Genomic DNA, 25,357 nt, shown 5'->3' with positions numbered 1-25,357 from the left:
ACTCTCTGTCTACTATAAAAGTTTTGTGAAGGATATTGTTTATTTGTTTTTCAATGTTGCCTTTAAGAGATCCCATATGATACATTCTACTAAGAATTCAATGCAAAAAAGAAATAATTGTTCTGTTCTGAGGACATAATATGCTGCTAATAATAAGAATTACTTACCCCATTGCATTATCCTTTTGAAAACACTAAGGAAAGTTTAATGTTTAATCACAGCAACTATTTGCCGTTTACACTATTTGTTCCCTTTCTTGTCTTTACCACGGTTTTATTTTTTATTTGTGTTTGTATTTCTATTTGTCTGTGTGGCTTAATTGCATCTGTGTATTTTAGAAAAAATTGCCTCAAAACCTTCTTGGAGAACTCACATCTGCTCAATACTATAATTTGAGTAAAAGAAAAAAAATCACTATCATATGATAAAGATAAAAGTTTACATTTGATGTAAATAATGGCTTGTTCTATTTTAATAAATATTATTCCCCCTTATGTGGTGGAATTTAATATTTTCAAATAACATTTGCATCTATAGCCAAGGGACACATCATACTGTATACTTTTCTCTACAAATTTGCTTTTGTGCATTTAACAGGTAAACTTTATACCCACTGCCTGTCACTTCTAACATTAAGTGTCCTTGAAATAAGGAGGAACACGTCCCTTGTTGGAAAGAATTTGGGTCCTTTGCCATTTCAATTGCGAAGAGTTTAGACCTACAGAAATTCTTCATAACTTGCTAGATTTTCCCTCAGCAGGATTAAAAATGTTAAAATGTAGGTTCTTTAAATTTTAAAGAAAAAACCCTTTATTATTTGAATTTAGTTGCATTTGAAAGTTAACTATTTTGCAGAGTAGAACTGTCAAAATATACTGTTTGATACCCAGGGTTTATATCAAATTTTATCAATGGTTTTTAGACTAGATATTATTTCTAAAAATCAGTTTTCTAGCTTTACACAGGTATGCAAACACTAAAATGTTTTAGATAAATTTTGTTAGTGATGATGATTTTGGAAGCAGAGGATGCAGTTGAATGCTGGTTAGCAATCTACAATATCTAGGGTAGACCTAAGAGCCCAACATGAAAGCAGTTCCTATATGTATATATCAGTCCTAGTACCTTAGTGAACCTGAAACAAATTCTAAATTAGATTCCATGCTGATGGCAGAAAGTAGCACTGTGTACTGGGAACCCTGGACTTAAAAGTCTTCAGATTTTCCCTAGCTATGTGACTTCAGATATATTCTTAGCTATTGCCTCAATTTTCTCATCTTCAAAATGAGTACTTATGAGTACTTATTTTGCCTACGTAAAAAAAAGTTTTTCTATTATCTATGTTTTATATAATTGGCACCTAAAAAAATGGATGAAGCAAATTGTATTAAGTATGCTGTAATAAGTGGTATCATCCAGAGACAACACCTTGCTTTAGCACTTTCAGAAAGTTTTACTTAAAAACAGTGAAGTATCAGGAGGCTGAGGCAGGAGAATGGCATGAACCCAGGAGGCAGAGCTTGCAGTGAACCGAGATTGTGCCACTGCACTCCAGCGTGGGCAAAACAAAACAAAACAAACAAACAAAAAAACACACACGCGCACACACACACACACACACACACAAAACAAAAGAAAAACACAGTGAAGTACCATAGGAAGAGGTGTCTGAAGTACTTTCAATCTCACAAAATTGTCAAGACATTGATGTGGTAATAGGCATAAAATCATTTTTTATATTTATAAACTTTTATATAAGGAGAGAATAATAGTTACAAATAGCAAATTACAATGTCTCTAACATGACATTAGATAAACCAATCAAACCAAAAACTGCAAGGATATTAAAGATTAAGGATTAATAGCCCTGCTAAAATGAGGTGAGAAATATTCCTTAGCAATCAAGCACATGAAGATTCAATAGGGTCACTTTGTCTATCCGAATCCATTAATTGCACTCCTAAAAAATCAAACTCCATGACAGTCTTTAGTGATGCCCTAACAGTGCTTCAGAAAAATCAGGATTACATTTATAAAATGAAAATTTGGAGAAACAGTTCAGCTACTTACAGCAGTGATTATTGGAAAACTGACCACAGCACTCAGAGAGTGATTTGCTATGAACCAACAGCAGGTAGCTATTGCCCAAAGTACTCCTGACAGGAATCCTGAAATACAAAGACAACACACATTTGCAGACCATGTCCCCCTCCTGAAGAACTCACACTTAAGCTACAACAGGAATATCAAAGTGCACATATAAATACATTCCGATCAATGTTGTTGGCCAATATGGAATTTTGAGCTGTGTTTTATTGTTATTTTAGAACCAGGTAATTTCTCTACTCTTGCCTGCTATGGGTGGAGTGATTGATGCTTTCACATTATCGGCATTAAAGTATCCATAGTAGTCAAAGAGGTAGAGATTGGGTGGTGAAAAGGGGCCTAGGGGACATACTGAACCCAAACATTCTCTGCAAATATCATTTACTATAAACCATAGATATTAATAAAGTGAATCAGAGTGATGCTACAGCCAAGAAAACAAAACAAAACAAAACAAACAAACAAAAACCCTATAGTATTTAAGTAAAAATACCAGCTAAAACTTTCACAGTACTTTAGCTAGGCATTCAGTAAAGTATTCCAGCATTTTCCAAATGGTGGCATTCTTTAGCATAAATCTGTTAGGCATTCAGAATAAGTCTCTGACTTATGCTTTATTTTTGCCTTTAAAAAATTTTACTTGTGGACCTACATTCCAAATTGAATTATAATAAACTCCTAAATGAGATTTTTTTAAAAAAAGATCAATGCCTAATGAATTAAGTCCAAAAGCATGTATGTTTAACATATGTCTTTTTTGAAGTCATCACAATCTCTTCTTACATTTTGTAGAAACTGTTTTCCCAAGTTACTGCATATTCCTATTTGTTGATATATGAACCCTTAGATAGTGAAAAAGAAATAGTAAAGAACGATGATCAATACAGAAGATTTTTGGCACAGGAAAATATCTTATTAATAAACTTATTGTTTAAGTTTTAGGTTCTGTAATAATGGCCAACATTTCATATTCAGTTTCAAGGATTTAAAATACTTCATATTTGCTGGTGAACTGGGCAAAAGTAATTAGGGGGAATGAACACACACACACACACACACACAAACACACCACACATACACACAGAGGATGGCTTTGTTTCCAGAAGAAACGTATTCAAGTTAAATGAGTTGTAGATGATACTTTCACATAGTAAGATCTGTAGTACATATTCTTACCTGGTAGGACTGCTTCAGGATATAGTTTAGGACTATTTTTCATGGCTATGCAGTAGGCCAGAAAGTAGACAGAACTTGTAAGAAAGATGCCACTGAAGTGTGCAAAAACATAGTCTAAATCTGAAAATAGAGATTAAAACCTCTCAAACACCATTTTCATCATTCCAGATATATTTAGATTTCTGAAAATAAACTCACCAAAATTAACCTTAAAGGTAAAGAAACCATTAATCAGGCTGGGCGCAGTGGCTCACACCTGTAATCCTAGCCCTTTGGGAGGCTGAGGTGTGCGGATCATGAGGTCAGGAGATCAAGACTATCCTGGTTAACTCGGTGAAACCCCACCTCTACTAAAAACACAAAAAATTAGCCTTGTGTGGTGGTGGGAGCCTGTAGTCCCAGCTACTCGGGAGGCTGAGGCAGAAGAATGGTGTAAACCCAGGAGGTGGAGCTTGCAGTGAGGGGAGATCATGCCACTGCACTCCAGCCTGGGTGACAGAGCGAGGCTCTGTCTCAAAAAAAAAAAAACAACCAAAAAAACCCCCCCCGCAGAAAACCATTAATTATATTTACTCATCATAGTTTTCTACATCCTGTTCATATAGAATTTTAATTAATATATTTAAAATCTAGATACATTAAGTAGTAAATTTGTTCCTATAATCAAAACTAAAGGCTAGTTTTTATGATCATCTGGTAAAGCTAAATGAGAAACAATGAATTATGTAACTATGATGTTAATACCTCCCTTTTAAAATAGGCATTCAGGCCTAATTTTACTAATGACAATAGAAATTATAGCAAATCCTCAGGTTGACCACAGTGAGGATGTGAATGAAAAAAACTGGGGGTGCTAATTTTATAGGATCCATTGATCAATCTGGAGACCAGCATCTCTGTTGCAGATGACAGCTGTACAGAAGGCTATTCAGGAAGTTAATCCAGAGAGGGTTTTATTCAATTGTTGATTATAAACCTAAGTACATGGGGGAGTTAATATCACATGATGGTAGCCCAATCTTGGAAAAATTCCAACTCCACTGACTGTTTAAGCAGATGGGACTGTGGTCACACAGATGGGTGCACTACAGGTTCTTGGCTGGGAAAGCCATGTTGGATTCAATGTTTCTGTCCCCTAAAATTTTGACAAAGATGAGTGGCCATGTTTAGGAAGTAAAGCTTAACAGACAGGGAGTTTGTCTGTTGCTCTAAGTCTTAAATCCTACTTCTGGATCATGTAAGGGCAATACATCTGTATACGGACCACCACAAAGGAAAGCAAAATACAATGATTAAAAGCATGGGCCATCTGGGTACAAATCCTCATTTCAATACTCACTAACTTTGGGGCTTGGACAAATCATCTCATGTCTCTGTCTTAATTTTCTCCATTGTAAAACTAAGATAATAAGGGTATTAGTTGCTATGAGAATTAACCGAGTATTTATAAAATACTTAGGACAGACCACATACTACATATATGTTGTTAAATAAATGAAATAAAAAATAATCCCCCCTAATTTTTTTTGAATAAACTGGGATAAAGTGTCCCCATCACATTACATTCAGAGTTGTCACAAGCAAGACCCCTAAGAAGCCATTGTTCTCTTTGTGTAGAGATTGTTGAGGACATTGTTTATTATGTCCCTGTACCAAGAACATCTGTGCTCCTGAACAATTAGTTTTTTTTTATCTTGTGCTCATTGAATCATGAGGCTGATCTGGTTTCCCTTGTGCCTACAAGGACTCTAAGAGCCAAATTTACGCCTCCTTTCTAGCAAGTATGCAAATATAGTACAAGGATTTTAGACTCATTTCTGGTTCCTTTTATACACCCACTCTTGTTTTTCTTTCTTTAGTGAGACCTTATTTTAATTTGTCCTATGTTATTCTATTTTTGTTAGTTGTTATCTTTTTGTAAAAATGCAAAAAAGGATTTGTGTAAAATTTTAACAAGAGAAAGAAATCAATAAAAGGTTTGAATGATATACATGGGGATAGCTACAAAAAGGAAGATGGAAACTATGGCATCTACTCAGTCTATCTTTTCTGTTAAAGTTGAGTTCAAATCTGAACTTCTTTAATAATTATTCCCCCATGAATTTTGCCCTCCAAATTCTCCTTTATCTGAACAGAGGTCACATTAATTTTCTGTGCCATCTGATTTAGAACTTTATGAATAATCTTATTCTCTTATCATTTCATGGGTGTAAGTCATGCTGCAACATAATCAGAGGATCCCTAAAGTAAACACTCATTCATCTCCTTTTGAACCTGTACAAGGCTATTGCATATAGTATTGAGTTTACTCCTGGAGATTAATTCTATCAATGGAAACTCAGAGATTAACAGGAAACATTATGCTGGGCCTTCCAGTGCACGACTCTGTGCTTGAAAAATAATATCCTCTGACCATATAGGCTATACATTAACCTTTACCTGATTTTAAAGTACTATGCACTATACTTTAGCCTTTTTAAAAGAGCAGAAGTATACATATTTTCCCAGAGATCATCTAACTGAAACATAATTTCCAAATCTTACTGGAAAGTCAGAAGCCATGTGTTAAGATCCAAGTAGTTGAAAAGAGTCCTGACTAAAGTTGGTTGCATTTGTATGTTACGGATCATATGAAAATACTCAATCCTTTATTATTTTTGGTCTTCAGTGCCTTTCTAATTCATCACTTACAATGACAAAGAAAGATCGAATTGACCCATCAATATTTACTATTATCACAATTCTTTTTATATTCATACAAATATATATTAATAAAGTAAGATAACTTTTTATTCTCACCATATTGGCTTGCCCCTGCATATATACTATCATTTCTTTTGCTGTGGTCCTTGATATAGATGATTGGCACAAATGTAGATCCATAGAGTACTCCAGATATCACTGCAAGACTGCAGCCCCTTACAAAACAAACAAATCACTATTAATCTTGGCCCAAAGCAATATTTCTCACGAACGCACAAACGGAATCATAAACATGCTTCAAAAGGCAAATCACAAACAGGCAAAAAGCACCCATTTATCTCAAGCTCTGTGACTGACAGAAGTCACAGAAATACCCTGCACTATTAAAGTGGCATCAGGACTAGGAGGACAGCTTTAGTCCACCAGTGTCTAATTTTAGAAGTACATGATTTATAGAAATTAAAATGGATTATAAATTGTTATTACATGGATGAGAATATTGCTACAGTTATATTGTACGGTCTACATAAATAAACTTGGCACTCTAATTAAATTGAGATATCTATATACTGACACCATGCTTTATGCTTTTTAAAAAATTTTAACAGGCCATACTATCCAGCACAGAACTAGGACAGACTAAGTACTAAATGCATGTTTGTTGAAAACAGCTATTGAAATCCATGAACTTGCCTATGCCTTAGTTGACAATGCCATGGTCAAGAGGAAGTGCTGATTTAATTAAATAATCTGGGTATTTCAGACAAAACATTCCTTTTTATAAAAAGAAAATGTTTCATTTTCAGCACTGGAGTTAGAATTGGGCCGTATCTGCATGAAGCAAGCATTTCCAATGATTGTAGGGGGAGGTGATTCATATTTTGGAACAGTTCCTTGAAGTTAACACAAAGGACGATGACAGAAGACAGAAAACAGGCCAGGCGTGGTGGCTTTCGCCTGTAATCCCAGCACTTTGCCACTGCACTCCAGCCCAGACGACAGAGTGAGACCTTGTCTCTAAAAAAAAAAAAAAAAAAATCACACAAAAAACCCTCCAAACAGAAAACAGTTGTAGGCAAAAACAATTCCCTCCAAAGCTTAAAAACTAACTTAGTCAATTTAAACAGTACTATAAGTAATATGAGCCTGTACAAATTCACAAGACCACCTTGGCAACATGTTCTACTCGTAGTGGAAATCCTTGTGTCACGTGAGGTCTAGACTTCATAGCCGTGGAGCATCCCAAACACAGAGAAGACTTTAGGCCTAGCTAATTACAAGACAACTAACAATATTTTTCTTAACAAATATCTTAATGAAGGGGAGGCTTTGTGAAAAAAATTTGAAAAAAATTTTTGTTTTAAAGATTGGTTTTATTCTGATGCAAAACCAGCAACATATTTATTTCTTCCAAAGGTGGTTACTCTTTCATTCATTCAAATTATTCAAATATGTATTATCTACTATGTGTCATGTGCTGCTCTTTCCCCCTGTAAAAATAGTATATACACTATCAAAAAGAAGGTTTTCTATTCTTGAGTCAAAAGGTGCCACCACATGAAGTTTAAAGCAGCCGTCAAATGTAAAATGCAAGCTATAGACTAGTGTGTATTTTCATATTTATTTGGAAGTCAAAAACCAAAACAGAACAATGACCAAAAAAAAAAAAAAAAAAAACACACGCACTATAAAGTAGAGGGGCTGATGTTGAGCCCAACTCTCTGAGTCCTTATGGAGATAGGGGGAGTAGGACTCACACGGACACAGAATATTCCACTATGTTTGACAATGAATGTCTGGAATTCTGTAACTGTCTAAATACAGGAGTGTGGGGATTCCCAGAGCAGGGTGGACATCCCGGGTGGTGCAGTGCTAGACAAGCTTATTGCCTAATCTGATTGTGACTGCTGAGAGCGGGTTGGTCACAATACTACTTCTTTTACTTTAGCTACACAAGTCATGCAAAATTAGGTTGCTTTTATTATCTACTTATCATTTGGAGAGAAATGCAATGATTTAGTAATTACTCAAAGCAGTTGAGCTCAAGGGCATCTGTACCTAAAATTCAGCAGGGGACAAACAAAACCTCGCCGCATGAGATAGAAGTCAAAGCTTGCATTACTATTTTCTTCTTGAACTGAGATGAACATTACTTCATGCTGGTAATCACTGCTTTAACCAAATGTGAAGCAGCATAATAGAGCAAAGAAGTAACTTCTCCTTACACTATGCGGTGGTGTACTGTAGAAAGTTTATCCACCCAGGAACAGGGGTCTTGAGTTTTGTTGATCACCTATGGAAAACATTGACCCAAATTAAAACAAAAAGAGCATTCAATTGATAATCACACTGGTGATAATATTTCTAGTGTTTTTCTCTTCTCTTTCAAACATGCTTCAAAATATAATACACATGTCACCTATGTATTCTGATATCTCTAAACTCAACTATTTATAATTCTTTCCTCTTTCATTTAGGATGACTTGGCAGTTGGCAAGTCCTCCATTTCAAATTCTCACATTTAATATGTGACTGTTGTGATACACCTATAAAAACTAATAAAACGTATTCACTCATGTTTCATTTGCATATTTTAATGGTCTGTATAATCTGTAAGGAAATTAGACTGTCCTCCTATGGAACGCTTAAGATCAATGAGCATTTCTTATACTGATTTTTTTTTACCTAATTAGTTAATAAAATATTCCAAGCCATGTTTCAATATGAGGCTATTCTAAGTCAGGAAAAATTATGAGCAAATTCATATTTCTACTATGGAATTACAGTATCCCTCCCTTATCTGTAGTTTCGCTTTCTGTGGTTTCAGTTACCCACTGTCAACAGTAGTCCAAAGATATTAAATGAAAAATTCTGGAAATGAATATTTCGTAAGTTTTCAATTGCACACTGTTCTGAATAGTGTGATGAAACCCTGCATCGTCCCTCTCCATCTCACCTGGAATGTGAAGGAGTCCTATGTCCAGCCTATCCATACTGTATACACTGCCTGCCCCCCAGTCACTTAGTAGCTGTCTTAGTGATCAGATACAAAGAAATAGTATGTATAGGGTTTGGTACTATCTGTGGTTTCAGGCATTCCTTGGGTGTCTTGGAACATATCCCCTGTGGATAAGGGGAGTATATTGTAATACTGCCTCTTAGCTTAAGTGTTCTTTTTTTCTTTTCTTTTCTTTTTTTTTTTTTGAGATGGAGTTTCACTCCTGTTGCCCAGGCTGGAGTGCAATGGTGTGATCTTGACTCACTGCAACTCCTCCTTTCAGGTTCAAGTGATTCTCCTGCCTCAGCCTCTCAAGTAGCTGGGATTCCAGGTGCATGCCACCACACCCAGCTCATTTTTTTTTTTTTTTTTTTTTTTTAGTAGAGATAGAGTTTCACCATGTTGGACAGGCTGATCTTGAACTCCTGACCTCAGGTGATCTGCCCACCTTGGCCTCCCACAGGGCTGGGATTATGGGCATGAGCCACCATGCCTGGCCAGCTGAAGTATTCTTGATAATATACTCTTACTGTTCTTGTAAGAGACAAGAAAGTAGATTTGAATTCTTTGTTATGTGCTAAGTCAAGTTTTCCTTTGGCAATAACGGTTTCTTTCACCATAAGGAGCTCATGATACGTGTTTGCGTACCCATCAATCATGTTGTTTATGGATCTTTAAACTTATTGCCTAGAAAAATCTCAGGCAGTTAACCTACTGTGTATCTTTTACCAAAATGCATTTGTTTTATTATTTTCTTCCATTGTTTTGGAGGATGGTTGGGCAGGAGGTGTCTGGATCCCTGAAGCAGGCAAGGAACCCTTTCCCAAAGCCAAATCCTCCCTTCTCCCTGAAATATTTCCCTGATTAGAGATGCCTGTGGATTAATAAGCCTCTCCTCTTTATACTTAAGCTAATTACTATTCAACTTTAGCATCAATTTAACTAAGGCTTTAGTTGATAAAAGTTTTGATAGGGGAAGAAGGAAAGGAGAAAAGATTAATTTTGAAGATAAGCACCCTGTGAAGGGGCAATACCCCATTGGGGGTGAAGAGCGCTGGATTCAGAGGGCAGCTGGATAGCACTGGCCCAGGGCAGACTGGAGAGATTTCTTGAGATGAGAAGGATTAGGGCCTGGGTTCATGGCAATGGGGCTTTGTCCTGAAGTCACTTTTGTATATGCAGCTGCTGACACTTGTGCTTTATCAGGTCCCTTTAAAAAGTTGCTCCTGTTTCACTCAGATTTACTATTCCAGACTAATTTAGATTCTTCAAGGTCAAAACAGTGACTCCTATCATATTTTCTGTTTTTCACTTTGGGTGGAATGGGATACCAGTTCCTACTCTCATACGACTTCACTTACCTTTCATGGGCTTCCTATGGTCTATTCTGCCCTGGACCAACTTCCAAACCTCCTTCCTCCTCCTTTCTAAAGTTACTTTCACATTCCTCTGCAGTATTTAGGGTTCCTCTATTGTATGAATCTTTAAATTATTACAAAACATGGGGATATATATATATATATATATATATCTCACCTAGTAGAGATCTGTTAATCAAAATAAATAAACCTGCGTGCTAGCTGAGACGCTCAACTGTGGAAATACTGATTGATTGCTACATAGACCTAGCCACAATAAATAAGCTTAGATATTTTACATAGCCAGGAGTGATGAGCAAATACCACTTTTTCATCTGTGTTTAAAATTTATGTATTTTCCATTTATCTTAATTTTATGTTTCAAATCAAGTTGTCTCTCATACTATACTCACAGGCTCTGTTATTAATGGAGTGGTATCCACGGAACACGTGTTATTTGGTATTTCACTTTTGATGAACAAAAATATGAAAGCACTGCAAGGAAAATAAAGTTTAGTGATATTTGTCATAATACTGGTTTATATCAAGCTGCTTGATTTTTAAGAAAACAACACACATCTTAAATAATCCGATCCTAATGATACAATGATTACTTTCAAATTGCCCCTTCAGTGGTCCTGCCGTTTTGCCAGAACGCCTGTTCTCTCAGATGTTTCTCATTTTCCTTAATTACAACGGGCTAAAGGCTAAACTCATAAGCTTTCCTTCCACATCAGATCTTTCCCTTAACTTTGAAATCACATTGTAAAAGAAACGCAAATGAAAACTACATTGTGTCCTTTGTAGGGACATGGATGCAGCTGGAAACCATCATTCTCAGCAAACTATCACAAGAACAGAAAACCAAACACCGCATGTTCTCACTCATAGGTGGGAACTGAACAATGAGATCACCTGGACTCGGGAAGGGGAACATCATACACCGGGGCCTATCATGGGGAGGGGGGAGGGGGGAGGGATTGCACTGGGAGTTATACCTGATGTAAATGACGAGTTGATGGGTGCTGACGAGTTCATGGGTGCAGCACAGCAACATGGCACAAGTATACATATGTAACAAACCTGCACGTTATGCACATGTACCCTAGAACTTAAAGTATAATAATAATATAAAAAAACACCAAAAAGTAAAAAAAAAAAAAAAAAAAAAAGAAGGAAAGAAAACTACATTGAAATAATATTTCTTAGCTATTATATTGACCAACTTCAAAAGTTGAACATCCTCAGTTGGACAAATGCTAGGGGACAGATACTCTTAGATACTGCTGGTAGAAGTGCAGAACTGTATGACTCCCACAGAGGAGAATCTGGGGTGATCTACTGAGGCCACCAGTGTGTCCACTCTTCACCTTACCAATCCTGCCCCAGGACCACTCACAGGTACACGCAAACTCAGGTGAGGTGGCCTACATGGTCATACAATGGAATACTATGCAGCTGTAAAAATGGAATGATGATGATATCTATGCTCTGATATGGAAAGATCTCCAGGATATAGTTTAAGAGATAAAAACATACATTTAAGTCTAGTGACATTTTTCCCTTTAACATCTCTCTCATAATATGCTATTGATGTCCTGTATCTTTGAAACAAATGCCTCACTTACTCTCAGCTTTTAAGCCTTGCAAATTTGTTAAAATGCGTCAAAAGATTAAATTAACTTGAGAAGATGAACAACGTTGGGATACTTTTAACATCTCTTTTGAAATACTTTTAAAATACATTTGCAAGGTTCAACATTTCAAACAAAATAAGCTTTCAAAGCATATATGACACTGAAATAGGGTAGGTAGCTAGGTACAGAAGAGTGTCTATCATGTGCTATCTTTTGTGTAAAAATTAAAATGTTCTAGTTAGGTTTCTTTGTTCAATCTCCTACTTGCTTTAAAACATGAATAGTTTCCTATTCCTTTCCATATGAGATTTAACTTTCCTTTTTGATTTTTATGGCTCTCTGCATTATGTTCCACTCAACGTATCTCAACATAAATCCTCGTATGGGCTTCTATGCCTGACCACTGCCTGCTCCAAGCTCTCTACCAACCCCCTCCCCAATTTTTCACAATGACTTGCACCTGCTTCTCTTTCTTCCCTAGCTGGACACCCTACATACTCTGTGTCCTATGCAAACTAAACAAGAGTTGAAGTGTTGAATGTGGTTTAAAAAAAAACTTTCCCTTGGGCCAGTCCTCACTGAATCTTCATTTTTGAATCCCCACAACACTAAGAATAGTTACCACACAATCTAGACCATTTGCCACAATGTAATCTTTTTTCTCTAAAGATTTTCTAATTCAATAGAAGCCAGTGTTGGGGTCCAAAAATGATACCCCAAATTACGGCACTTTGGCATGCTGAGTGCTTTGAACTATAGGAGATTGGAAGGCCTTAGAAGCAACCTCAGAAGGCAAGTCTCTCTCTGACTTCCTCACGCCTTGATGGCTTCCACTCACCTTTCTCCCACAAAGCAGACCACAGAAATTAGAATTCCTCTTCTCCAAGATAAGTCATGGACACTAGAATCCCTCTTTCTCAAAGCCAGCCATGAAACCTAGATCAGTTACTCTAACAACTCCCAACCTTCCACTTTCTGTGTAGGAGCTGGCTATACAGAAATTCTCTGACCTACCTTGTCTAGATCATAAGACTCTCATTCCAGAGGGGTCCTGCTGCCTATCAAGGAGGAAGAAATACTACACAAAGAGACCAAGAAGAATCTGAACAGGCAGGTTTCGCTGTGTTTCTCTCCTCAGTCTATTACCATTAGATCACACCCTCTGTGTAATTACATTTCTACATGGCTGTCAAATCTTCAAATCTAAGCAGAAAAACAGATGTTTTTTTCCCTGCGTCTTTGGGTCTTCAGGTTCCCATGTCATGCAGAACTTTGATTAAATTTTGTTATGTTTTTGTCTCATCAACCTGTCTTTTGTTATAGGAGTGTCAGCCATGACCTTTGTGATAGGGAAGAAAGGTATCACGCCTTTCCAGCCCTACAGTGGAAACCACATATCTCCTTCAGGGTCCTCAAGATATTTAACACGTAGTAAAATTGAATGCATAAAGCCTAATTATATCAGTATACTTAAATGAGTTATATATGTGTGTGTTTTATACGTATTCTATATATATATATTTGCACACATATATTTGTGTAAATATGTGTGTATTTCTGTGCGTGCATATTATATATATATATTTGTAAGGTTAATATTAGACATTAATTGGCATTTTGTTCTCAAAATTATACAATGAAAATCCTCTACTCTGTATAGACCTGTGCATTTTTCTAATAAACAATACAGAATGATATGTTAGAAAATACTTGAAAGCCACAGATAGGGTAGGTGGGACCAAGATGGCCAACTAGCAACAGCAGCAATCAGAGGGTCACAACAAAAAGAATGATAATCAGTGTGTGAATCCTTCACTGGCAACCAAGGTATCCAGATTCTCTCATCAGAACTGACTAGGTGGCTGACGTAATAACGGTCAGGAAGGAAAAGCAGTGTGGTCTAGTGGCCCACCTGAGAGCCACACAGGGCTGCAGGGCCCCCACCCCGCAGCCAAGGAATTGGTGAGTGAGCATGCTACCCAGCTGGGGAAACCATGCTTTTCCATGGAACTGTGCAACCCACAGATTGGAAGATCCTACTTGCAAACCTACGCCACTGGGGCCTAGGGTCCCAACACTGGAGCCATGCGGATTCTCAACAGCCTCTCTGCTGGAATCTGCCTAAGCCTGCTGAGCTCCCGAAGGGAGAGGTGACCAGCATCACAGCTGCAGCTGCCTGCTGCCTAAACCAACTGAGCTCCTTGGGGAAGGGGCAACAGCCAGCACTGGGACTCATTACTGTCTAACACGCTAAGCTCCCTGGGTGGGGGAAGGGTAGCATCCAGCTCTATAGCTCCAGGCCATGCTTTTTCACTGCTGGAGCCAGGGAGGCTGGAGAGCTTGGTCCCCAAGAAGTGTTCCCCAAAGCCCAGCACACTGGCTGTGGCAGACTGTGGCCAGAGCACCTGTTCAGGCCTCACCCTGACCCATCCTTTCTCACTGGACGGGGCCTCCCTGCAGGAACTCCAACAATTCTAGCCCGAGGCTCAGGGACAGAACCCGAGCCTCCCTGGGCCTCCCTTAGGGGAAGGGTTGGCCACAGTCTCTTCAGACCAGCAGAGTTAGCCTTCCCTCCAGTAGTTCTGAGGAATCTGCATAGACCAGATGAGTGGGTTTCCCCCCAGCGAAGCTCACCCCCTCCAAAAAGGACAGTCAAAGCGCTTCCGTAAATGGATCCTGTTCCCCATGCCACCCAACTGGGTGAAATCCTCTGACAGGGGTTGTCAGACACCCTATATAGGAATGATCCTACTGGCATCGGGTTGGTGCCCTTTGGGGTCAGAGATCCCAGATGAAGGAGAAGGCACCCATCTTTGCTGTTCTTCAGCCTCCTCCAGTGACACCTCTAAGCGCGGGAGCGAACCAGATGAATGGGGCGTGAAGTGAACCCCCAGCAAACCACAGCAGCCCTACAGATGAGTGACCTTGAGAGAAGAGAGACAGACCCTCTCATATTGTTTTATATTGATTTATACTCAGAAAAGGAAAGAGGAGCAAAGCTAAAGGCAGTAGCCCAGCGCCTAGGAACCAGACCCGAAACCAAGGAACCAGACCTGAAACCAGGCCTGGGCCTGCCTGACCTAAGCCTGGCAGTTAAAGATCGACCCCCGGCCTAACTGGTTATGTTGTCTATAGATTCCAGACATTGTATGGAAAGGCATTGTAAAAAATCCCTGTCCTGTTCTGTTTCGTTCTGATTACTGGTGCCTGCAGCCCCCAGTCACACACTCCCTGCTTGCCCAATCGATCATGACCCTCTCACGCGGACCCCCTTAGAGTCGTGAGCCCATCAAAGGGACAGGAATTGTTCACTTGGGGAGCTCAGCTCTTAAGACAGGAGTCTTGCCTGATGCCCCCGGCTGAATAACCACTTCCTTCTTTAACTTGGTGTCTGGGGAGTTTTGTCTGCAGCTCCTCCTGCTACATTTTTTGGTTCCCTGACCGGGAGGCGAGGTGATTGGCAAAAGGTGGAGGCAGCTCCTTAGGTGGCTTAAGCCTGCCCTGTGGAACATCCCTGCGGGGGACTCTGACCAGCCCAAGCAAGGCGGATCCTGAGAGCGCTCCCGGGTAGGCATTTGCCCCGGTGGTACGCCTCACCAGAGCAGTGTGTGGCAGGCCCCCATGGAGGATCAACGCAGTGGCTGAACACCGGGAAGGAACTGGTACTTGGGGTCTGGACATCTAAAACTTGGTAAGACTGGTCTTTGGAACTTGCCTACTCCGTTTGAGTGGAAGCGTGGCCTGATCACCCATGGCGTGCCTTTATCGGTACTTTGGTTTAGTTTTGGTTTTGGTTTTGACTTGGTTTGAATTGCTTGATAGGACTGGTCTTGGGAACTTGCCCACTCCATTTGAGTGGAAGCGTGGCCTGATCACCCACGGAGTGCCTTTATCAGCACTTTGGTATTGGTTTTGACTTGGTTTGAATTGCTTGACAGGGCTGGTCTTGGGAACTTGCCTACTCCATTTGAGTGCAAGCGTGGCCTGATCACCCATGGTGTGCCTGTATTGGCACTTTGGTTTTTGTTTTTGACTTGACTTGGATTGCTTGATACTTTGTTTTGGTTTTGATCTGGCTTGGATTTCTGGATACTCTGGTTTTGGTTTTGATTTTGGTTTGGTGTAGACTGCAAAAGTGTGTGTGTGTCCTCTTTACCCGTTCTTTGTTTTGTGGTGTGCGTGTGGTGTGAGCGTGATGTTTTGTCTCGAAGAAGCATGGGTCAGGCACAAATAAGCCCACCCTACTAGGAACTATGTTGAAAAATTTCAAGAAAGGATTTAAAGGAGACTATGGAGTATTATGACACCAGGAAAACTTAAAACTTTGTGTAAAGTAGACTGGCCAGCATTAAAGGTAGGCTGGCCATCAGAAGGAAGCCTGGACAGATCCCTTGTTTCAAAGGTATGGCACAAGGTAACCTGTAAATCCAGGGCACCCAGACCAGTTTCTGTACATAGATGCTTGGTTACAGCTGGTTTTAGATCTCTCCACAGTGGTTGAGAGAGCTCCAGCATAAGTGAGAAGAGAGAGAGGAAGAGACAAAGGCAAAAGGAAAGTCAAAGAAAGAGAGACAAAGTCGAAGAGAGAGAGAGAGATATATACAAGTAGTTAAGAAAAAAAAGTGTACCCTATTCCTTTAAAAGCCAAAGTAAATTTAAAACCTGTAATTGATCATTGAAAGTATTCTCTGTAACCCTATACTGCTCCAATACCACTTTGTTGTCAGTATAAACAAGGGCGTATCCTGAAAGCACTGAGGCCTTCCTATCAAAAATCCTTAACCCAGTAACCCGCGGATGGCCCAAAAGCATTCAATCTGTAGTGGCAACTGCTTTGTTAACAGAAAAAAAAATAAAAATAAAATAAATAACTTTTAGGAGAAACCTCATTGTGAGCACACCTCACTAGTTCAGTTCAGAACTATCCTAAATCAAAAAAGCAAAAAAGTAACTTATTAACTCAAAAATCTTAAGGTATGAGGCTATTCTGTTAGGAAAAATAAAAAGCTATCTATACCAATTCTAAATTAATTTGGACAAAACAAGGTCTTATTAATAGCAAAGGACAATTAAAATCCCAAACTTACAAGGTTTTCAACAAAAGTAAGGTTTGCTAAAAGTTAACAGTGTAACATGTATTATACTAACTTCTATTCTTGTGGCCTTAGGCAGTCTAGCTCATAGACATAAAAGAAGCTCACTTTAGAAGAGAATAGTTATCATCTCCAAAAAAATAAAAAAAATAAAAAAAAGGAAAAGAAAAAAAGTGGGGGCGGAATTTATGTAAAAAGAGTATTATATGGTAAATTCTTGTCCTGAAATAAATTAACTGGTTGTTTAAAGAAAAAAATATTTGTAATAAGTCAGAAAGTTAAAGCATGTCAAAGAATTGTCTGCGAAAGTCGTGAAAGAGAAAAATGTTACAAAAAAGAATTTATGCAAGAAATGTAGTATAATTTAAAAGTAACTAGGCCTCCTGAATGTTAAACTAAAAAAAATAAAAGTTTATGTGCAAGGTGTATAAAGAAAATAAAATATACTTTTGATAAAAGAATAAGGAGGCATAATAATATAAATGTTTATCTACATTAAAAGGTTAAAAAATATGTATATTTTGTTTTAAAGGTTTAATCACATTTTAAAATATTAGAGAGAAAATTCTGTGTGTAAACATTGGCTAAAGTTATAGAGGTATCATCCAGTTTTTCTGTAAACTGGACATTAAAATAAAAGCATAGCAGGCTTTTTTTAAAGCACCAATCTGCTCTTTGCAAAAATTATAAAAGGTTAAAAAAAGTCTATAAAATCTTACTTTATGGTCAAACATTAAAAATTGGATAAATATGTCTACAAGATTTTATTAAAATTAAGTTTAACATTAATGACACACTAATATAAAGGTAAGATTTAGCTTATCTGGTATAAAAATCATACATGCATTTTGCTAGAGGATCATAGAAGTTAAAGACTTAAACTTTAGCAATTAACACAGGATACCAAGATGCAAATGCCTGGTTAAAATGGATCAAATATTCCATCTGCACATTAAACAAAAGCAATTGTTATGCTTGTACACATGGCAGGCCGGAGGCCCAGATTGTCCCCCTCTCCACTAAGGTGGTCCTCCAGTCAACCAGGCATAGGCTGCATGGTAGCTCTTTTCCAGGATTCTATAGCCTGGAGTAATAAGTCATGGCAAGCTCTCTCTGCTATATCCCGAAGTCTGGCACCCTGCGGGTCAGCCCCTGAGGGCCATCCAGCTTCCATCTCCCAACACTAAGTTCACTTCATGTCTCTCACGACAGGCAGGAAACTTAGCATTCCTTGGAGACCTGAAGGGATGCTATGAGCTTAAGAATTTTCAAGAGCTTATCCATCAGTCAGCCCTTGTTCATCCCTGAGCAGACGTGTGGTGGTATTGTGGTGGACCTTTACTGGGCACTCTGCCAAATAACTAGACTGGCACTTGTGCTTTAGTCCATTTGGCTATCCCTTTCACCCTGGCATTTCATCAACCAGAAGGAGAAAAAACAAGACATTGTAAAGTGAGAGAAGCCCCTTATAGGTCTTCCAACTCTCACATCTATTTAGATGCAATTGGGGCCCCACAAAGAATACCAGATCAATTTAAAGCTTAAAATCAGATAGCTACAGGATTTAAGTCAATATTTTAGTAGGTGACAGTTAATAAAAATGTAGATTAGATAAACTACATCTATTACAACCAACAGCAACAAGCTTTTCATGAGTTAAAAGAAAAACTCATGTTGGCCCCAGCCCTGGGGCTACCTGGCTTGACAAAACCCTTTACACCCCATGTGTCAGAAAAAAAAAAAAATGGCAGTTGGAGTTTTAACCCAGACTGTAGGGTCCTAGCCAAGGCCAGTGGCCTATCTTGCAAAACAACTAGATGGGGTTTCCAAAGGCTGGCCCCCATGTCTAAGGGCCCTGGCATCAACAGCCCTGTTAGCACAAGAAGCAGATAAGCTAACTCTTAGGCAAAACCTAAACATAAAGTCCCCCCATGCTATGGTGACTTTAATAAATACCAAAGGACATCATTAGCCAACAAATGCTAGACTAACTAGATACCAAAGCTTGCTCTGTGAAAATCCCCACATAACCATTGAAGTTTACAATACCCTAAACCCCGTCACCTTGCTCCCAGTATCAGAGAGCCCAGTTGAACATAACTGTATAGAGGTATTAGACTCAGTTTATTCTAGTAGTCCCAACCTCCGAGACCACCCTTAAACATCAGTAGACTGGGAGCCGTACGTGGATGAGAGCAGCTTCACCAATCCCTGCCAAGTGACTCTGAAGAAGACGACAAACCCTGCTCTAGTCACACTTGGAGGCTGACTGGTCCACGCACGGCTGAAGCATGAGGAAACTCATTGCAGGACTCATTTTCCTTAATATTTGAACTTGTACAGTAAGGACTTTAACTGACCTTCCTCAAACTGAAGGCTATTCCCAGTGTATACATCAAGTCACTGAGGTAGGACAAAAGGTTGCTACGGTCCTATTATTTTATGGTTATTATAGTGTACTGGAACTCTAAAAAAACTTGTTTGCATAATATTATTCTATACAAGGTATGTAGCCCGAGAAATGACCAACCTGATATGTGTTATGACCCATTTGAGCCTCGCATGACCAGTTTTTAAAATAAGATTAAAAACTGAAGACTAGTGAAGGCTCCTAAACGATACAAGTAAAGTGTTAGCCAAACCAGAAAAAAAGAGAGGTGCTCAAACAAGTCACCTTAAAATTTGATGCCTGTGCTGTCATTAATAATAATAAGTTAAAAATAAGATGTAGTTCTCTTAATTAAGAGGCTATATGATAGAAAATAAGTACATTTATCATAAATTAAGACTGTGTAAAAATAAATGTACATACTGGTCTTGTGTCATTTAGGCTACTTAAATAAAAAATGAAAAAAAATCCTGTCCACCTTCAAAAAAGAGAAAAGTGGCCATTCCTGTACCAGTAGTCAGTGGAACCCCTTAGAACCAGTAATAACTAACCCCGTTAATCCTCGCTGGAAAAAAGGGGAAGATGTAACCCTAAAAATTGATGAGGCTGGACTGGATCTTCAAGTAAATATTACAGTTTGAAGAAAAGTTTATAAACGCTCTCCTGAGCCAGTATTTCAAACCTTCTATGATGAACTGAATGTGCCAGTACCAGAAATTCCAGGAAAAACAAGAAATTTGTTTTTGCAATTAGCCGAGCATGTAGCCCAGTCTCTCAATGTCACTTCATGCTATATATGTGGAGACACTGTAATAGGACATCAATGGCCATAGGAAGCCCAATAATTAGTCCCTACAGACCCAGTTTCTGATAAATTCCTGGCTCAAAAAAAAATCACCCTGATAGCTTCTAAGACCTAAAAGCCTCAATCATTAGACAATACTATATAGCAAGAGTGGGGAAGGACTTCACCCTTCCTATAGAAAGATTCAGCTGCCTTAGGCAAAAACTGTATAATAGTACTACAAAAACAGCTACCTAGTACAATTCAAACCATACTAAGAAAATCCATTTAGTAAATTCCCAAAGTTGCAGACCATTTAGGCCCACCCAGTATCCCTCCGGGACTGGACAGCCCCCACTAGGTTATACTAGACATGTAGACATAAGGCCTATGCTAAGCTACCTGAGCGGTGGACAGGTAGTTGTGTTATAGGCACTATTAAAACATCTTTCTTCCTAATGCTCATAACAACAGGCAAACTTCTAAGCTTCTCTGTCTATGCTTCCCACGAAAAGCGAAGTATAGCCATAGATAATTAAAAAGATGATAAACGGCCTCCTGAAAAAATTATACAATACTATAGGCCTGCCACTTAGGCACAAGATGATGTGTGAGGATACTGGACCCCCATTTACTTGCTCAACCAAATCATATGGTTGCAAGCTGTCTTGAAGATCATCACTAATAAAACCGGTAAAACCTTGACTGTGCTCACCCGGCAAGAAACTCAGATGAGAAATGCTATCTGTCAAAATAGATTGACTCTCAACTACTTGCTAGCAGCTGAAAGATAATTTTGTAGAAAATTTAACCTTACTAATTGCTGTCTACACACAGATGATCAAGGGCAAGTAGTTGAAGACATAGTTAAAGATATAACGAAACTGGCACATGTGCCCGTGCAAGTGTGGCATAGATTTGATCCTGAGACCATGTTTAGAAATTAGTTCCCAGCACTAAGAGGATTTAAAACTCTTATAATACGAGTTATAATAGTAATAAGAACCTGCTTACTTCTCCCTTGTTTGCTACCTGTACTTCTAAATGATAAAAAGCTTCATCACTACCTTAGTTCACCAAAATGCTTCAGCACAAATGTACTATATGAATCACTATCAATCTATTGCACAAGAAGACATAAGAAGCAAAAATAAGAGTGAGAATTCCACTAATAAAAAGTGAGAGTCTTAAAGGGAGGAAACGAGAGAAGAGAGACAGACCCTCTCATATTGTTTTATATTGTTTTATATTCAGAAAAGGAAAAAGAAGCAAAACTAAAGGCAGGTAGCCCAGCACCTAAGACCCAGACCCAAAACCAAGGAACCAGACCTGAAACCAGGCCTGGGCCTGCCTGACCTAAGCCTGGTAGTTAAAGATCGACCCCCGGCCTAACTGATTATGTTATCTATAGATTCCGGACATTGTATGGAAAGGCATTGTAAAAATCCCTGTCTTGTTCTGTTTCGTTCTGATTATCGGTGCCTGCAGCCCCCAGTCACATACTCCTTGCTTGCTCAATTGATCATGACCCTCTCACGCGAACCCCCTTAGAGTTGTTAGCCCTTGAAAGAGACAGGAATTGCTCACTCAGGGAGCTTGGCTCTTAAGACAGGAGTCTTGCCCAATGCTCCAGGCCGAATAAACCACTTCCTTCTTTAACTCGGTGTCTGAGGAGTTTGTCTGCAGCTCGTCCTGCTACAACCTTACCATTGAAAGAAAAAATAACAGAAAGCAACAACAATAGCATCAACAACAACAAAATGTCCCCACAAAAAACCCCATTCAAGGGTCAGCAGCCTCAAAGATCGAAACTAGACAAACTCATGAAGATGAGAAAGAATTGATGAAAAAATGCTCAAAACCCAAAAGGCCAGAGTGCCTCTTCCCCTCCAAATGATCACAATGCCTCTCCAGAAAGGGTGCAGAATTGGATGGAGGATAAGATGGATGAACTGACAGAAGTAGGCTTCAGAAGATGGGTAATAAAAAATTCTGCTGAGCTAAAGGAACATGTTCTAATCCAATGCAAAGAAGCCAAGAACCTTGATAAAAGGTTGGGGGAGCTGCTAAGAAGAATAACCAGTTTAGAGAGAAACATAAATGACCTGATGGAGCTGAAAAACATTGCATGAGAACTTCATGAATCATACACAAGTATCAGTAGCCAAATCAAACAAGCAAAAGAAAGGATAGCAGGGTTTGAAGACCACCTTGCTAAAATAAAGCATGCAGACAAGATTAGAGGAAGAAAGAATCAACAAAGTCTCTAAGAAATACAACACTATGTAAAAAGACTGAGCCTATGATTGATTGGAGTACCTGAAAGAGATGGGGAGAATGGAAACGAGCTGGAAAACACACTTCAGGATTTTATCCAGGAGAACTTCCCTAACCCAGCAAGACAGGCCAACATGCGAATTTAGGAAATATGGAGCACACCACTAAGATACTCCATGAGAAATCAACCCCAAAAAACATACTTATCAGATTCTCCAAAGTCGAAATGAAGGAAAAAATGTTATGGGCAGCTCAGCTAAGAGAAAGGCCAGGTCACCTACGAAGGGAAGCCCATCTGAGTAATAGCAGATCTCTCAGAAGAAAATCCATAAGCCAGAAGAGATTGGGAGCCAATATTCAATATTCTTAAAGAAAAGTATTTTCAATCCAGAATCGCATATCCAGCCAAATGAAACTTCAAAGTGAAGGAGAAATAAAATCCTTTCTAGACAAGCAAATGCTGAGAGATTTCGTTACCACCAGGCCTGCTTTCCAAGAGCTCCTGAAAGAAGCACTACATATGGAAAAGAAAAACCGGTACCAGCCACTGCAAAAACACACCAAAATATAAAGACCAATGACACTATGAAGAAACTGCATCAACAAGTGTGCAGAATAACCAGATAGCATCAGGATGACAGGATCAAATTCACATATAACAATATTAACCTTAAATGTAAATGGGATAAATGCCCCAAATAAAAGGCACAGACTGTCAAATTGGAGAGTCAAGACCTATCAGTGTGCTGTATTCAGGAGACCCATTTCACATGCAAAGACACATAGAGACTTAAAATAAAGGGATGGAGGAAAATTTACCAAGCAAATGGAAAGCAAAAAACAGCAGGGATTGCAATCCTTGTCTCTGACAAAACAGACTTTAAGCCAAAAAAGATCAAAAAAGATGAAGGGGATCACATAATGGTAAAGGGAACAATTCAACAAGAAGAGTTAACTATTCTAAATATATATTCACCCAATACAGGAGCACTCAGATTCATAAAACAATTTCTTAGAGACCTACAGAGAGACTTAGACTCCCACACAATAATAATGGGAGGTGTTAACACCCCACTGTCGATATTAGACAGATCAACAAAACAGAAAATTAACAGGATATTAACAGGGATGTTCAGGACTTGAACCCAGTTCTGGATTAAGTGGATTTAATGGACATTTGCAGAACTCTCTACCCTAAATCAACAGAATATACATTCTTCTCAGTGCCACATAGCATTTATTCTAAAATTGATCACATAATTGGAAGTAAAACACTCCTCAGCAAATGCAAAATAAGTGAAATCATAGACCGTCTCTTAGACCACAGTGCAATCAATTAGAACTCAGGATTAAGAAATTCACTCAAAACCACAAGATTACATGGAAATTGAACAACCTGCTCCTGAATGACTCCTGGGTAAAAAAACGAAATTAAGGCAGAAATAAAGAAGTTCTTTGAAACCAATAAGGACAAAGAGACAATGTACCAGAATTTCTGGGACACAGCTAAAGCAGTGTTAAGAGGGAAATTTATAGTACTAAATGCCCACATCAGAAAACTAGAAAGATCTCCAATTGACACCCTAACGTCACAATTAAAATAGCAACAGAGGCAAGAGCAAACTAACCCAAAAGCTAGCAGAAAACAAGAAATAACTACAATCAGAGCAGAACTGAAGGAGATAGAGACACACACACACACACACACAAATCCCCCCAAAAATCGATGAATCCAGGAGCTGGTTTTTTGAAAAATTTAACAAAATATATACACTGCTAGCTAGACTAATGAAGGAGAAAAGAGAGAAGAATCAAATAGACACAATAAAAAAAGGTAAAGGGGATATCGCCATTGACCCCACAGAAATACAAACTACCATCAGAGAATACTATAAACACTTCTATGCAGGCTGGGTGCAGTGGCTCACACCTGTAATCCCTGCACTTTGTGGAGGGTGCTAAGGGGGGTGGATTACTTGAGTTTGAGATCAGCCTGGCCAACATGGTGAAACCCCATCGCTACTAAAAATACAAAAGTTAGCCAGGCATGGTTGCAGGTGCCTGTAATCCCAGCTACTCAGGAGGCTGAGGCAGGAGAATCATTTAACCCAGGAGGCAGAGGTTGCAGTGAGCTGAGATTGCACCACTGCACTCCAGCCTGGGCAACAGAGTGAGACTCCATCTCAAAACAAAACAAAACAAACAAAAAACTCCACTTCTATGCAAATAAACTAGAAAATCTAGAAGAAATTGATAAATTACTGGACTCATACACCCTCCCAAGACTAAACCAGGAAGAAGTTGAATCCCTGAATAAACCAATACCAAGTTCTGAAATTGAGGCAGTAATTAATAGCCTACCAACCAAAAAAAAAAAAAATCCCAGGACCAGATGGATTCACAGCCAAATTCTACTAGAGGTACAAAGAGGAGCTGCTACCAGTACTTCTGAAACTACTCCAAACAATTGAAAAGGAAGGACTCTTCACTCACTCATTTTATGAAGCCGGCATCATCGTGATACTAAAACCAGGCAGAGACACAGTGAAAAGAGAAAACTTCAAGCCAATATCCCTAATGAACATTGATGTGAAAATCCTCAGTAATGGCAAACTGAATCTGAATACTGGCAAACTGAATCCAGTAGCACATCAAAAAACTTATGTACCATGATCAAGTCAGCTTCATCCCTGGAATGCAAGGCTGTTTCCACATATACAAATCAGTATACATCATCCATCACATAAACAGAACCAAAGACAAAAACCACATGATTATGCCAATAGATGCAGAAAAGACCTTTGATAAAATTCAACATTCCTTCATGTTAAAAACT

The 25,357-nt window shown here is 38.7% G+C and overlaps 1 protein-coding gene across 2 annotated transcripts in view; it reads right to left on the bottom strand.

Moving 5' to 3' along the window:
• The window catches only part of TMEM144 (transmembrane protein 144), a 54,822-nt gene that overhangs the window by 13,533 nt on the left and 15,932 nt on the right, over nt 1–25,357 (bottom strand). For both annotated transcript variants that reach the window (XM_011970508.1, XM_011970507.1), the window contains exons 7-11: nt 10,755–10,836; nt 8,211–8,278; nt 6,082–6,200; nt 3,283–3,402; nt 2,071–2,168 (exon numbers count right to left, since the gene is read on the bottom strand). In XM_011970508.1, coding sequence (XP_011825898.1) covers nt 2,071–2,168; nt 3,283–3,402; nt 6,082–6,200; nt 8,211–8,278; nt 10,755–10,836 — 487 coding nt within the window. The remainder of the gene's footprint in view (nt 1–2,070; nt 2,169–3,282; nt 3,403–6,081; nt 6,201–8,210; nt 8,279–10,754; nt 10,837–25,357) is intronic.

Source organism: Mandrillus leucophaeus, unplaced genomic scaffold (assembly GCF_000951045.1).
Source record: "Mandrillus leucophaeus isolate KB7577 unplaced genomic scaffold, Mleu.le_1.0 Scaffold95, whole genome shotgun sequence".
Taxonomy (NCBI): Eukaryota; Metazoa; Chordata; class Mammalia; order Primates; family Cercopithecidae; genus Mandrillus; species Mandrillus leucophaeus.
Note: the sequence above shows the minus strand (reverse complement) of the source record. Positions and strands in the feature narration are given on the sequence as shown.